Source organism: Kogia breviceps, chromosome 5, assembly GCF_026419965.1.
Source record: "Kogia breviceps isolate mKogBre1 chromosome 5, mKogBre1 haplotype 1, whole genome shotgun sequence".
Classification (NCBI taxonomy): Eukaryota; Metazoa; Chordata; class Mammalia; order Artiodactyla; family Physeteridae; genus Kogia; species Kogia breviceps.
In genome coordinates, this window is record NC_081314.1 from 28319436 (window position 1) to 28335986 (window position 16551).

Genomic DNA, 16551 nt, shown 5'->3' on the forward strand with positions numbered 1-16551 from the left:
ACTGACTGGTCTGAACACTTATATCTTCTGCCTCAATTCCTTTAGCTCATCTTGGAATGTGAGCACAGCTAGATGTGCACTGACACACTCCAGAATAACCCCGCAGTCTATCTGCAGCTTGCTAGGGTATTCACAGCTCAAGCCTGCTGGAAGATGTAATAAATTTATAGCAAGCTAAAGGTATCTGAGAATTGCTTGTGGCTCACAGGATAGGATCAGATATAGAGGAATGTGTTTAATACAAGTTTCTGTCTTGTATTTAAGGCCAGTTTGATTTCCAGAACAACAACGAAAAAGGTAATCAAATAAATCCTCTAGATATAATCATTCGACAGTTTCCTATGGAAAAACATATCACAGATGTTTAATTACAGTCATTTACCTTTGGACTTGCTTCCTTTCAATTCTACCTCCCAAATTTCATTTTTCAAATTCAGATGTGACTGTTAAAAAAACACTGTCCCTCAGTAACAAATGAACATACCTTTCATGGATGTAGTCAACTCCCAGCAACAGCTGGATAAACCATTCTATTATTTGACTCTCTGGAAAGGTTTTTCCAGCTTCTCTATATTCCTTAATTTTATAGTCCAGATCTCGGTCCTGAAACAAAATAGCATAAGTTTTCGTATTTTCCTTCAGTTAGGAATTTAAAATCAATCTCTCTTAACAAGAGCTGACGCACAGCGGCCATTGTTTATAACAGCACAGTGAGGTCGCACTGGTGCTTGGGAAGTATCACTGCACAGACCCTCTCCTGACCAAACGCTGCCAGCCTCCTGAGCCCTCTTCTCAACCAGGCATCCACTTTCGCCAATAAAGGCTTGAACAAATGCTAACATATTTCTAACAGCCCAAGGTCACATTCTTAGGATGACCCTCGTCCCCCTTAAAGTGCCTACTTGAGAAAACTCAAGGCTGCCGAAAGAACTATTCCAGCCATACCTCAAGATGGAGCCCTGTCCCCTGCTCTCTGGGGAGGGCAGGAGCCCAACTTCAATAAGTGCCAGTTAGCAAACCCAGGTGGTTTCACAGGAACCAACCCCCTTCTCACTTTCTGTAATATGTCAGTCCCCTGACTCTGCTCAGGCCCCCTGCCTGCATTACCTCCCCTGCCCCCACTCCCTCCCTCTCCCTTTAATTTACCCAATTACTTTGCACACAGCACAGTGGAGCTTGGCTCTTTCCCCTCCTGTCAGTGGTTACTGAGGAAACTCTGTTTTCAGTGCTTTAACTATTGTCCGGTTGTGTTTATCTTTGGCACCATGTAAGAACAAAATCCTTCTAAGGGCCTTAACTTTTATTACATTACCTAAATTCTACCTAAAAATTGTCTCTATTATATTACATTACATATTTATATGTACTTGCATAAAACTAGGGATAATTCTCCTTATGCTTAGAGTTTTATATAACTATAGAACCCTAACATGTATACAAATTAAAAGCACAGAGCCAATAAAATTCAAATTAGTGAAGTTAATTTAGTATCAAGTGGTGATGTTTTGGTGCTTACATCGTGCATATTGTGCTGGTGCTGGAGTATTGATTCTTTTCAGTTTGTCAAGCCCTGACTTTTGCATCCTGGAGATGGCCTATCTCTCCTCTTCTCTATTTAACTACAGCAACTCTCAGGAATACAGCACCTGCTGATTCCTGTGGGGCCCACACACATCATTTAAGCATTAGCAGTCTCTGTCCTACTACTCACTGCTATTCAGTTAAGGAATAACACTTGGTGCCAAAAACTAATCTAGATCACAAATGACAAACACCTAAAATTGCCTGGCAGTGTCTGATACAAGACTCTTTCTGATTATGCTGATATTAATGTACGTAAGTTACCATAGAAATGAAGACACATAATGTTAAATTCTCTTAGAGAACTGCTATACCTTATCCCTTTTACCTTAAACACTGAAAAATTAGAGACAGTTCAAAAATCTTTCCTCTGAAGAAAAGGATGGGTTAAATGCGACTGTGTTTGGTCTTTGGAGGATGCCAACAACACAGGCCCACAAAGAGAGGAGGTACTTGCTCCATTGCTCCATCCATAAGGAGCATCATAGCCAAACATTAAGCTACTCAGACTATTCCTGACAGAGTCATCATCATTAGATGCAAAGGAAAAGCATTCATCGGCAATGAAACAATCAAAGAAAAATAACTTCTAATTGAACAACATCAGGTCAACTGACTAACTCATGTGTAATGCATTTTTATTTCCCTTCAGTGCAATGTACAAATATTTGCCTAGCATTTTCTCTCCTTCTACACAGGGCATGATGAGTCTCTAAAGTGGCATATTAAACAACTCGCACCCTCACTCAGACTCGATATCTGGCTGGATTTTCTGGGCCAAGGCGATCAAAGTTTAAGGAATGAATTGAATATTTGACTCCTTGTCAAAAAGACCTGCATTTCCTTCTCATTCTCCAAACATGCCTTTATAGCCTCTCTTTTTAATCCTAGAGTTTATTAAATTCTGTTGGATCATACAAGTTATAGTGTCAAAATGTTTCTAGAAGTTGCACAGAACATTTTTTGACATCAGATTATTATAGCATCCTGTGAAGTAGACATAGAAAAGTCCTTCAGATGAAAGGTAAGCTGTAAATGTATGTATTTTTCCAAACCCAGATTTCCTTTTCTACCCAAGAGGACTCTAGCAAACCTTTCTCTCACACAAAAAAGAAAAAAAATTTTAATAAAAAAACAAGATCTCCTTTCAATATCCCATTTAGATTCTCAGGATATGATAAAAGAACTTTAGTAGCAAAAAGATAATTATCTACATGTTGCCATCCCCTTCCTGAATAGCTTGAGATAGGAAGTGACAGAAAGCCAAGAAAGCAGGAAGGAGGGAGAAAAAGAAGGAAGGAAGGAAGGAAGGAAGAAAGGAAAGCGGGGAAGGAGGGAGGGAGGGAGGAAGGAAAGTTGGAAGGAAAGTTGGAAGGGAGGGAGGAAAGAAATGAAAAGAAAAAAAAAAGAAGAAAAGCTTGCCTTAAAGAAATATCAATGAAGTTGACAGCTTCAACCTAATGTTTCCTACTTTAGGAAGGTCATACATAAGTACAGTCATCCCTATGAAAATGACCTTTGTGACATAATTGTCTGCCTCGATAATACTGAAATTTGGAGAAATTTGTCTGTATGTTCAAATAACATTTCTTTCAGGAATTTGTCTCCAAACCTCAATGCTGCTTTTCATTTCCTATGGTCATTTAAAAACTATATTAGTTAAAGAAATATAAATTCCTACCACATTTGTATCAGCTTCAGTACTGTTTTCATTGTGAGTGAGCAGAATTACATTCCCTGTGAGTCATCTTGCCACAGACGAGCACACTCCCTGGGTGACATTCATTGTTAGTCTGACTATCACCTCATTATGCTCCCCCCTCAAGTAGTGAGTAGAGGTTGCTTATCTGTTTCCTGCATTGATGTTAAGTGTGTGCACATTTCCTGTGACTAAAGAAACATATACTTAGACTATTTGGGGGAAAAAAAAGGAATAGGGCCTTCAATACCAGGCTGCAAAGTGAAATGTCAAAAGAGGGTATACAAACACCCCCTTCTCAGGTAGAACCATAAGAAGAAATGTACTAGTTCTTAGCGTTAAGCAAGGGACATGTTCTATTGACAAGAGGACAAAATACCAAAAGATCAAATTAATTGGAGAGCTGGGTCTTATCCTCCTCAAGTTACTCCCCCCGCAGTTTTCATTCTGCATGTTTATCTGCAAGAAAAACTATTTGTTTTGTATTTACTTTGTTCTTTAATAAACACTCTGTAGATTTTCTTAGGATTTAATGAAGGTAGTCAAGTCACTCACAAATTAAGACACAACAAATTTCATATAAAAAAGAAACAATTTTTTGTGAAGCAGTCTGATTTTAATTCAGCAATACGAAAAGTATTTATTTCTTTTGCCAAGCCATCATCAAAGTAAAAATCAAATGTTTTGGATGAAATGTCACACCTTGGTTTAAGAAGCTCTTATTACAATATCTGTAGGCTCATTCTGTTTCCTTGACTTTGAGAAGTAGTTAATGATGACTTTTATTGCTAAGGCAACTCTAATGAAAAGTGTATTGACTTTAATTTGAACCAATATTAATATTGCCCTAAATCTATACTGCTGACAGAAAATGCTTTCCTTTACTAATATCACCCCTCGAAAGTTGCAATAAAAGCCTTGATGTTAACTTCTAAGGTTTCAAAAATCTGTAACCCAAAATGTGCCATTTGATGGATTAATGGTCTTGCCTCCTTCCGCCATCCAAGTTAGCCAACATCAGATTGACTCTGAAACACCAAGACCCTGAAGAAATGAAGAGCAACTCAAATACAGTGTCTGAACTCCATCTTTAATTGACATTAAAAAGTTTTAAAACCTAAAAGGATTTGATTTTAAAAATTAATCCGTGTTTTTAAAGTCATCAATAGAAGCACTTACATCTAGTTTAAAAGACATTGGAGAGCCTTCTCAGAGCCTGAATACAGTGAGACTGCAATGTTCAGAGCATACACAAAGGGCAAAACAATCTCAGGATTTCAGGGCTGCAAAGAGCTTGAAAAATTGTTCTGCCCTACTTCTTCATTTTAAAATGAAAGCGCTGCCCCTGATTAATTCTCTGGGCCGACATCTTAAGATGCAGCTCCCTCACACTCTACATCTCCTTTAACTAAGGTTCTGAGACATCCTTCCAGTGGATCTCAAAATTTTGCATGTATCAGACACATTCAAGTTGCTTGTTTAAAATGCATATTCCTGGGCTGTATCAACAGAGACTCTGATTCAGTAAATTAGGAGAGGATCAAGGAATCTGTATTTTTAAAATAAATTTATTTATTTATTTTCTTTTTTGGCTGCTTTGTGTCTTCGTTACCGCGCGCGGGCATTCTCTAGTTTCGGCGAGCGGGGGCTACTCTTCGTTGCGGTGCGTGGGCTTCTCATTGCAGTGGCTTCTCTTGTTGCAGAGCACAGGCTCTAGGCCTGCAGGCTTCAGTAGTGTGGCACGCGGGCTCAGTAGTTGTGGTTTTGTGGGCTCTAGAGCGCAGACTCAGTAGTTGTGGCACACAGGCTTAGTTGCACCACGGCATGTGGGATCTTCCTGGACCAGGGCTCGAACCTGTGTCCCCTGAATTGGCAGGCGGATTCTTAATCACTGCACCACCAGGGAAGCCCAGAATTTGTTTTTTTTTTTTTTTGTTTTTTTTTTTTGCGATACGCGGGGCCCCTCACTGTTGTGGCCTCCCCCGTTGCGGAGCACAGGCTCCGGACGCGCAGGCTCAGCGGCTATGGCTCACGGGCCCAGCCGCTCCGCGGCATGTGGGATCTTCCCAGACCGGGGCATGAACCCGTGTCTCCTGCACCGGCAGGCGGATTCTCAACCACTGCGCCACCAGGGAAGCCCGGAATTTGTATTTTTTAACAAGCATCCTAAGTGACTCTGGGACAGGCCATAGACTGCACTTTAAGAAAGTGCTACTAGATAATAACACAAATGGGCCAAATATGTAATATCTCACCTATTAATGGAAACATTTTGTCCAACAGTTTGAAAAACTCCAAAGGCAAAAGATGTATCTGAGAAAGTCTGGGTTGAATAAAAATTATTTTATAATATATTTTTAAATTTGTAAATGGAGTTCATAAAAAGTGGGGAAAATGTCAAACCACGTTATGCTCTTAAAAGCAAAATAAGAAGATCCAGTTTCTAAATAGTTACTAAAGAATGCCATGTAGTATCGTGACATTTATGTCTTGATAATATAACTGAGCACTCTTGGGTTTAGTTGCTAATTTTCTTTCAAATTCTTTTAGAGTAAGTTTTCTTCCTGCTGAGGTAAATGTACATAAATAAGAATAAAGTGGTAGAATTTATTTTTTTTTAAGACAAAATAATGCTTTTACCTATAAATCACTGGACTGTTTTTTTTAAATAAACTATTTGGAGTGGTTTATTCTGATTCTATTTTTGATCACATATTTATACAAAGTCATATATGATAGCTAAAGCCACACTCCAAATGCCAAAAGTTCTACTGGGCTTATGAATTGCTTGATATTAATGCATTCATACATTTCTCATAAATGAAACTAGTTTTGTTTTTCAATTTTTATATCAACAATTTTAATTAAAAATCAGTGGCCTTATTTTTAAACTTTTTTTTGTGAAAAGCTTAAAATATTTCATATTTTAAACAAAGAAAGTAAATGGAACAAGTCAAATGATTTTACTTATGGTACTTACAAAGATCATGAACAGATCAGTTTAAGTGTATAAAAACACAAGATACATTTTTTTTTTTTTTTTTTTTTTTTTTTTTGCGGTACGTGGGCCTCTCACTGTTGTGGCCTCTCCCGTCGCGGAGCACAGGCTCCGGACGCGCAGGCTCAGCGGCCACGGCTCACGGGCCCAGCCGCTCCGCGGCACGTGGGATCTTCCCGGACCAGGGCACAAACCCGTGTCCCCTGCATCGGCAGGCGGACTCTCAACCACTGCGCCACCAGGGAAGCCCAACACAAGATACATATTATTTACCATCTAGACCCATAGAATTGGCACAGTGAATTCAGGGAGGCCTACATAGCCAGGCAGGAGCTGCCCAGGAAAACCAGAGGGCTCTGATGGGATGCACCTGTCTGAAGATAACTCTAGTTCCCTTAATCAGCACCAATCCCAGCAATGCAGACCACTGAAGACAGCCCTGATGTGTGGACACCTGGAGCTCACACTGGGAAGGATAATGCTATAGACAATGTTCGTGTCCCCCAAAATGCATATGTTGAAATCCTAACCGCACAGTGTGATGGAATTAAGAGGTGAGGAATTGGGTTCTCACCAGACACTGAATCTGCCAGAACCTTGATCTTAGACTTCCCAGCCTCCAGAACTGTGAGAAATAAATGTATGTTGTTTATAAGGCACACAGTCTATGGTATTTTGTTATAGCAGCCTGAACGGACTAAGACAGAAAGTCACTAATCAATGCCACAAAGATCAATATACCAGGAATGTCTCTCATCCATGGCCTCAGACAGAGCTTCAGCAGTGGCTTTGAAAGACAACAAAGGGTTTGTCTCTAACAGCAGACCCAAGACATCCAGCATGAAGTTGTAAGGACCCTCTGAGAACCAGTAAACCTGGTGGTGCATGTCATTGCCAAATTCACTTGCAAGAGTCTACAGAGACTCACTAGAATTTCACCATTATAAAACTCAACCCACTTACTTGGTTTATTTAAACAATTTGCATAAATGAGAAACATAAGAGGAGATTTAAAATGTTCTTTTTATATTACAAACAGATCCTTAGAAAGTACTTGTTTGAATGTTGCTATTGGACCCATTAGTGTTTAAAATTTTCCATGTTTCCTCCTTCTGGCATGAATCCTCACACTAAGGGCTGCAAGCCAAAAACTCAGAGGTAAAAATTAGCTCGCCTTCTAGAAAACAACCTGGGGGGAGAGTGAGGTCACACTGAAATAATGAACTATTATAAAGACAGCTTCCATTATTGACAGTCTGTTAGGAGGAAAGGTCTGATAGTCCCTTTTTTAACTTTATTTTAACTCATAAAGTTAATAAATTAACTTTATTATTTCAAATACCTATAAAAACCTAATAATATACTAGGTGTTGTTTACCCTATCTTAAAATTAGGATAGGGGTCAGAAAAATGAAATAACTTGTTCAAGGAAATGGACCAAGATTTGAACAGAAGTCAGTGTGATGCCAGAGTCCACACACTTTCTACTGTTTCAAACCCTATCTAGTCTACTATTGACAGAAAATACAATAATTCATTATATTATTATTACATTAAGACATATGTGTGTACAAATTGATATACATGTGTTTTTGTGTCTGTGTATATGTATGTATTATATAGAGATAGATAAAGATACAGAACATAAGTGAGAATAAGCCAAAGGAAGGAGCAGCTTTCCCATAAAACAGGATGATCTGGTGGACATGTGCACTGTGAGATGATTACCACAGTCAAGTTGATTGACACATCCAATATCTCACATGGTGGTTCCTGTGTGTGTGTGTGTGCGTGCACGCTCATGTGTGTGTTGAGAACACTTGAGATCTACTCTCTTGGCAAATGTGAAGCGTGTAAGTGCAGTATTGTTAACCATGGTCACCATGCATCAGATTCCCCAGAACCTGTTCATCCTGTAAACGAAAGTGTTAGCTTTATATTTTGCATAACTCACATAGACAGGCTTGATTAGTGTAGGTGTGTTAAAATCTATGTTTAGTTTAGCGCCACCATCTGAAACATGTTTGGTTAACATTGTTGATATGAACAATAAAACAATCCATCTCTATTGATTCATGTCCAGGTAGCAGTAGATAATTTCATGCTTGGGAAGGTAGGCACCATGAACTATTTGGTTGATTCTATTAAATATTAAGGGAGGAATAGGAGCAATCCAAGTAAAAGCAAAACAGGAACAGCTTTCCCTATACCCCTGTGGTCCTGATCCTGGTCCTGGATGAAATCCAACATTCCAACCATGTGATTGCCAGAAAATCACCTCTCTGGGGTCCCGTTTCCTCATCTACAAAATATAGTTTATAGATAAGAATCCACTTCTCCTTCAAAAAGGATGGGGACATGTTTAGAGGACACAGGAGCCAATCTGAAGGAGCCCCACTAGCCGAAGCTGGACCAATTTGAGAAAGAAAATTAATAATGACAGCATTGGGCTATAACCCATAGAATAAAAATAAATATCCATGAGTCCATACTGATATAAATAATTGAATAAAGACATCAATGGAGGAGAAGGAAGAGTGGAATAGGTTTCTAACAAGAGAACCCTAATTAGTAAATGCAGAACGAATGAGGGAAATACATAATCACCATTAGGCAAATATCACAGTAAAAACTGCTCCAGGCAACTACCACTGAAAAAATGCTAAAATCAGGGCATGAAAGTTTGGGGAGAAACAGGATATAAGGTTGCTCAGAGAGGCTGGAGAACAAGGCACGTAATTTTCATGAATAACAGCACCCAGCTGGTGGCCTGAGCAGAAAACCACACCCACCAGCAGAACCAGCCAGACTCCCCTATTCTCAGCTGAGCCTCATCTTTGCTCAGCGCTCCATAAACACTGACATGGTTTTCTTCTATGAATATATTTTTCTGTTTCCACACTGGCCATTCTCCCTTTTTTTGCAGTTCTCGGCCCTGGCTGCACATTAGAATCACCTGGAGAGCTTTCAAAAATCCTGATGCCTGGGTCATTCCCCAGACCAATTAAATCAGACTTTCTGAAGGAGGGCCTCAGCCCTCAGGAGTTTTGAAAGCGTTTCAGGTGATTCCAGTGTGCAGCCAAGGTTAAGCACTACAACTGTATTGATATAATTTTTATTTAGCTATGTTAATATCACAGTCCAGAAAACAGACAAGTCCAACCTTCCCTGCTTTCTGACAAAGTGCTTTCAACATATATGACAGATAGAAGGATCCAAAATTTTACCATCGGCATTTGACAGAAATAAGGTGAGAGGCAGCTGGAAGCAAGTGGTAAAGAATTCGTCAAAAGAAATTTCCTGAGTACTAAATTCTTTGTGGCTCATTACATGGGTTCATGATGCAATACAAAAATGAATCAGAAAAAGATCAATCCCACACGCTGAGAGTATGATCTGAGATGGATGATACTATGTATAATGTGCTGTGTGTCACCGAGTTGAAATGCGATGAGAGTTGGGGATCAGGTGAGGAGTGATTTCCAACCAGGAGATTATAGGAATCTTTGTAGAGTGGGTGACATTTCAGCGGGCCTGGGAGGATGGGTGGGCACTGAAAACGTGGAGCCAGGAGGAAGGACATTCTGAAAGGGCACAGATGAAGAGGTGGGAAACTGTGGAGGAGGGACAGGGGACAGCAAGTTGCCCCATTTCCCTGGCTGGAGGAGAATGGAAGGCAGCAATACCTGAAACATTCTGTCACTTTGGTAGTTTGGGTACTATTTCCCGTCAAAGATTTGGTTAGAACTTGACAAGAAGTTGTGAGAATTGGGTAATTTGCTTTTTACACTCATAATCTGATGTGATGTGTCCAAAGGGCTGGGTGATGGACATAGCGGCCTCATGAATGCATTTATATGTGTGTATTTCAATCTTGCAAGGCCCCAAATTAAATTACAGAAGAGGAAACTTGGGGATTAAAAAATCCAGCTATTTCAATAGTGATAACATTTTTCTGTGAGGTGCAAGTCTGGCCATCTGCCATTTCCAATATTATTATTTTACCTCAATAAGAAGAGGATAATGCCAGGTTTGTGTGAGTTAAGCTCATGAAGATGAGAAACATCTCGGTTAGCAAGGAGAACTAGCGACCCACACGTCATTCCTCAGGAAAGAGCGTCCTGACAGCTCAGCAGGTGGAACAGGGAAGCCCAGCAGCAGCTCCCTGGCCAGCAGCCGTCACCATGGCAACGCCCGGGGGTGGGAGGAGCAGCTCAGCCCGTGGAAACTAGGGGGTAAGACGGAAATAAAGACACAGACCTATTAGAGCATGGACTTGAGGATATGGGGAGGGGGAAGGGTAAGCTGTGATGAAGTGAGAGAGTGGCATGAACTACCAAACGTAAAACAGACAGCTAGTGGGAAGCAGCCGCATAGCACAGGGACATCAGCTCGGTGCTTTGTGACCACCTAGAGGGGTGGAATAGGGAGGGTGGGAGGGAGGGTGACGCAAGAGGGAAGAGATATGGGAACATATGTATATGTATAGCTGATTCACTTTGTTGTAAAGGAGAAACTAACACACCATTGTATAGCAATTATACTCCAATAAAGATGTTAAAAAAAAAAGTAATGCAGATGATCCTGGATTGGATCCTGCGTGAGAAAAAGACATTCTTATAGAAATGTCCTTTCTAAAGACATAACTGGGACAAATGGGCTCAATTTGAGTGTGATTTGTGGATTAGATGTGTGGTTCTCAAACTGCAGTGTGCTTCAGCCTCACCTGGTGGGTTTGTCAAAACACAGATAGCCAGATCCCACCCCCAGAATTTCTAATTCACTGTGGCTGTGATGGAAGCTAACAATCTATATCTCTAAGTAAAGAGCCCAAATGATGCTGATGCTGCTGGTCTGGGATCACACACTGAGAACCACTGGATTACATACCAGCATTGCATCGATGTTAATTTCCTGATTTTGATCTTCGTACTGTGGTCATGTTAAGGAAATGTCCTTGGTCTTAGAAAACACTCACAGGAGGATTTAGGACAAAGGGGAATCATGTCTGCAACTTACTCTCAAGTGGTTCAGGAAAAAATAGACAGATAGAAAGAAAGAATTATAGAATAATAAAGCAAATGTGAAAAAAATAACAATTGGTAAATCTGGGCGAAGTGTATACGGGAGTTCACTGTGTTCTGTAACTTTTCTAGTAGATTAAGATTACATGAAAATTAATAATTAAAAATTAATATAAGGAGAGAAAGTTATAGCTTATTATCTAGCTCTGTTCAATATGGTAGCCACCAGCTACACATGGTTATTTACATTTAAAGTAATTAAAATTAAATGAAGTTTAACATCCAGCTCCTCAACCATACTAGCCATATTTCATCAGGCGCTAAAGAGTCGTATGTGACTCGCAACTACCATATTGCACAGCACAAATATAGAGTATTACCATCATCACACAAAGTTCCACTGGACAGTCCTCACTACAGTGAAAACTATTTTAAGATCGTGAGAGTCTCTCTGGAAAATTCAGTGTGCCGACAGCAGCAGAGGTAGCAGTAATAGGATAAGCAATAGGGGTCAGTTGCTTCCCACATAAGATAGTTTATTAACTGAATGGGGCAAAAAGAAGAAAATGATTAAATTATAGCTGATGGATCATAGTGTAGCTATATTTGTAAATCCCTGGGTTTTGCATAGATCAGTGACATATTTGCCGGAGCAGCTGTTCTTACCCGTGCTCTGCACACCTCATCATTTTACTGATTTTCTTAAAAATCTGTTGGATGAAGGAGAAGTAAACACCCAAATGTCCTGGCTCTTTTTCTTTTCTTCCCCCTCTTCTCCTTCAAGCAGAGGAGGGGCAAGACCGGATGGGGAAACTCCCAGCAAGGCTGTGCCAGGGAGACTGTCCTAAAGGGGAACAGCCAAGACCTGGATGATATCAAATGTTCACATATTCTAACTTGGCTACTGGTTTCATTTTAGATGACACATCAGCTACCATGTAAAGCACAGCGAGGCTGGTTTTTGTTGCTATCTTTACTCCTTCCGATTTGCTTCTCCTCCTTCCTCTTCTTTTCCGCACCTCAGACACTCAGCACCCTCTGAACCAAACAGGCCTGCCTCCCCCTCTCAAGAGCATCTTCTTTCTTCCCAGTGTCATTTCTCTTGGGCCCCAGCAACACCCAGGTGATGAACTGAATACATTCTAAAGTATGAATAGAACCAGATTCTCCCAAGGTACATTTGGCTAACACTAGCTCTCAGAATGTTCTGGGAGATACTGTCTGAGCAAGGTCATGTTTGGGTATTCTCTTTCTGACCCAACCCCTGTAACTCCCCTCTCCCTAGCCTCTCAGGAGTGACCGCCCACATATGCTGTACCTTGTCAGCCCCAAGCCCCCTCCACCCAGCACCTTTCTCAGCAGCTTCAGGTTCACTTGGGCTCAGTAAAATGCACAGCTATTATCACTTGGGGAGCACATGGAATGGCAGGGAAAACTGCAAATACCTGAAGCCATAAACTACAGATCAGTTAATATGAAGGATTTTCATGGGGAAAATGAGCCATATTCCCATTTCCAAGTTGCCATTGGGGAAAATGAACCATAGAGCTAGAACCCAGGACTCCAGAGGTGTCCCTCTGCTCTGTCCAGGCCTCTGTTACAGCATTTAAATGTCCCTCTAATAATTGAACCGTTGTCGCAGGCTTGGAGAATGCACCACCCCCCCACACACACACCAAAAGAACACATGCTGGATTGTTTTTCTGCAGCAATTCCTCCTTAAAATACATTCACTCTGAGTTTTCCAAGAAAGAGAAACCCTTCATCAGAAACAAGTTAGTCAATTACATAGAGATGATCACTCTTAGCAGCAAGACACAACATCCCAGGTATTTATAGTTCACCTTGTGGTTGGCTAATTAAACTTCTGAGATGTCTCTTTACAGACAGCTTTTTACTATAAAAAATATATATATTTTTTAATTTTAAAATTTTATTTATCTTTGGATGCATTGGGTCTTCGTTGCTGCACACAGGCTTTCTCTAGTTGCGGCAAGTGGGGGCTACCCTTGGTTGCGGTGTGCGGGCTTCTCATTGTGGTGGCTTCTTTTGTTGCGGAGCACAGGCTCTAGGCGCGCAGGCTTCAGTAGTTGTGGCATGTGGGTTCAGTAGTTGTGGTGCACAGGCTTAGTTACTCCGGGGCATGTGGGATCTTCCCGGACCAGGGCTCGAATCCATGTCCCCTGCATTGGCAGGCGTATTCTTAACGACTGCGCCACCAGGGAAGCCCTATGAAATATATTTTTATTAAGATTTCAAAAAGAGAAGGAGAGTCTCACCTCACAGTACTCTGTGATAATGCAGAAATTATTTTGCTCCACAAAGCTCACATGGAACTTGACAATGGCTGGATGGTCCAGCTTGGAAAGGAGCTGGGCTTCAAAAGTGGCCTGCACAGTCCCACTTGGATTGAGTTCTCCAGTAGAGATTTCCTTCAGGGCCTTTCTGCAGCCAAAAAAAAAAAAAAAAAAAAAAAGTTTTTAATACATTTAGAACTAAAAAACATGTTCAATAGATATGAACAGTGGTGCAGGACCATCTAATTAATGCCCAGGCTGTGACCTACTCAGAGGTCTGCTATCACCGGTGACTCCTGGGCACCCTGGGTCTGCCTCTGTCCTGGCAGTGCCCTCCACACCTGCGGCCCTAGTTTGGTCACACAGGGCAGAGACAGGGCTAATCTTGAGTGGTGTGGCTGAAGCGGCTCTTCCTCAGCCTTTAGGTGTCTCTGTTTCTGTCTTTTTCTGTCTCTTTGTGTGTTTTCTGTCTCTACTTATCTGTTTTCCTGTTTCTGTCTGCTTTTCTTTTTCTCTCACTATTCCTATCTTGGTATCTGTCTGTCTCTCTCTGTCTCTCTGTCTCTCTCTCTATATATATATATATATATGTGTGTGTGTGTGTGTGTGTGAATATAATTTAGTTATAAAATCTGTCTCTCTGTCTCTTTGCATCTTTCTTATTCTCTTTTTGACTCTCTCTTTTCCTCTCTCTCTCTCTGCCTCTGCATGTGTGTATAAATACCCATGCTTCTCTCTGTCTCTCAGCTCTAAAATTTTCCAAATCTATCAACTTAATATCAGCAGAATCAATATCTACTTATTTTCTTTTTAAAACTATCCTTGGCATATCATACTTTATTGCTACCAGTATTTAGGAGAAGAAAAAAATCTAAAAACATTGACAGAGGTATTCAAGCATGTATAAATGGAACAAGAGCTCATTACATCTCCAAATTATTAATTTAAAAATTGTAATAACTAATGAGGAGTGGACCAAAACATTATCTCTTCCCATCTACAGAAATAAACAGACTGATGACCAAACCAATTACAGTGCCACTGTGTAAACAGATTGTGGGGAGAAGCACTTTAGAGCACCAATTATGTATGCAGACAGATTCCACTGATTATAAGTGAGCCTTAGCTGTTCATTAAGTTCTGCAGGTCCTGTACTAGAAAACGTTTTGCAGTAATGTTATTTAAGAGTAACTACTTATGCATATTAATGAAAATGTATTTATAGTAGAAGCTCTCTTAATTAAAGGCCCTTTAACCAAATCCTAGATTAACCAGAGCTCTGCAGTCCTTTCTAACAGATGTAAATGGCCACCTTTGTGTTGGGGGCACGGTGCCAGCAGGTGTTCTCTGGACCACCTTCCAGTTAAGGTGTTTACCCAAGTCATAGCGTCTATTCCCAAACTTGTTTATACCACTCGTGCCCTGTATTGTAAATCTGTGACTTAAATATGACAAACTGATGAAGGGTGAGTGTTGTCTCTGCTAGAAAAACTAAGTCAAATGTTTACCACAAAGCTTAATAATGACAAGTTACAAAAAAAAAAAATGCTGTTAAAGAAGTAATTGATAAGACAGTTCTAAAACATTGGTTCAAAAATGTAAAAATCTAGCATTCTGAACTGAGATTGCTAAATTCTCATTCTACTTTAAAAAGGTAAATTTGGAAAACTTAATCAACTTAACATGGGTAAGTTTATGCAAAAAAGATGAAGCGACCTCTCATCAGAGGACATCAGATGTTGGCTGCACAACAAAAATGAGAGAAAATGTACAATGATATGTTTTAAGTTGATATAAACATTTTAGTTATGTCATTTCATTTTAAAATTTTTCCCTTATGTAACCAAGGACCAGCCCCAATAACACTGGACAGGGGCCATCACATTGGTTTTGTTAGGTCTTGAACGCCCTACCAGGCCCCTACTTGATAATGGAGTGGATTCTGGAGAAATTCTCGCTTGGTAACGTGTTCTATAGAGAGACTGTTCTAGCAAGAATTTGATTAAAAATGACCTCATGTTATTAAGAGTGGCATCTTAGGGCTTCCCTGGTGGCTCAGTGGTTGAGTGTCTGCCTGACGATGCAGGGGACATGGGTTCGTGCCCCGGTCCGGGAAGATCCCACATGCAGTGGAGCGGCTAGGCCCGTGAGCCATGGCCACTGAGCCTGCGCATCCGGAGCCTGTGCTCCACAACGGGAGAGGCCACAATAGCGAGAGGCCCGCACTGGAAAAAAAAAAAGAGTGGCGTCTCAAACTGTTTGGTATAATAAAGGAGCTTGAAATGACAGACGTGGCTGTTTTCCTGTAACTTCTAAAAATGATAAAGCCGTAAGCCAAATGACATCTTGATGGTACTTTTCCAGTACTTACTGCACCCCAGCCAACGTGCAGTTGTAAAAGTCACAGTGGTTAATTTATATAGCACGGCGATATAAAGCCTCACTCAAACTTGCAATATTCTCTTGCTGTGAAGGAACAAATGCTATCGAAAGCTTTAAGATACTTATTTTTTCTTGCAAACATCAAATATTGTGCAAAAGGGCATGGGATTTTACATAGAGTTACCTGAGCCCCGTCTGGCAGCCTGATGATAAGGCATAAAATCTCATTTGCCCACAGCTTAGCAGACGAAGGTAGGGCTATCAAGACAGGTGATTTCTAATATAATCACCTCTGGCAGATGTGGAGATATTCCACCTTCCTTACCTAAAACTGATAGAGGAAACTCTCCTTGCGTGTCACATAATGTGAGAGCCTTATCAGCCAAGCAGAGCGCAGAAACTGACCAAGTCAAGGAAGCTTGCCCCTGGCTCAGTGACACTCAGCCTGTCACCCTCTCCTAAGTAACAGGACAGATATTTATTTTATCAGAACTTCATCTGTTCAGGAGAAACTTTTCAGCAGCTGCAAAAACAGGCACCCCTTCAGACTCACTCATTTTGCAAACTTTC

General features: G+C 40.7%; 1 protein-coding gene across 1 annotated transcript in view; it reads right to left on the reverse strand.

The window, feature by feature from the left end:
* The window catches only part of NEK11 (NIMA related kinase 11), a 240650-nt gene that overhangs the window by 188784 nt on the left and 35315 nt on the right, over window positions 1-16551 (reverse strand). Inside the window, 2 exon segments of the mRNA XM_067033804.1 lie at window positions 485-603; window positions 13582-13747. Of these exon segments, the coding sequence (XP_066889905.1) occupies window positions 485-603; window positions 13582-13747 (285 nt within the window).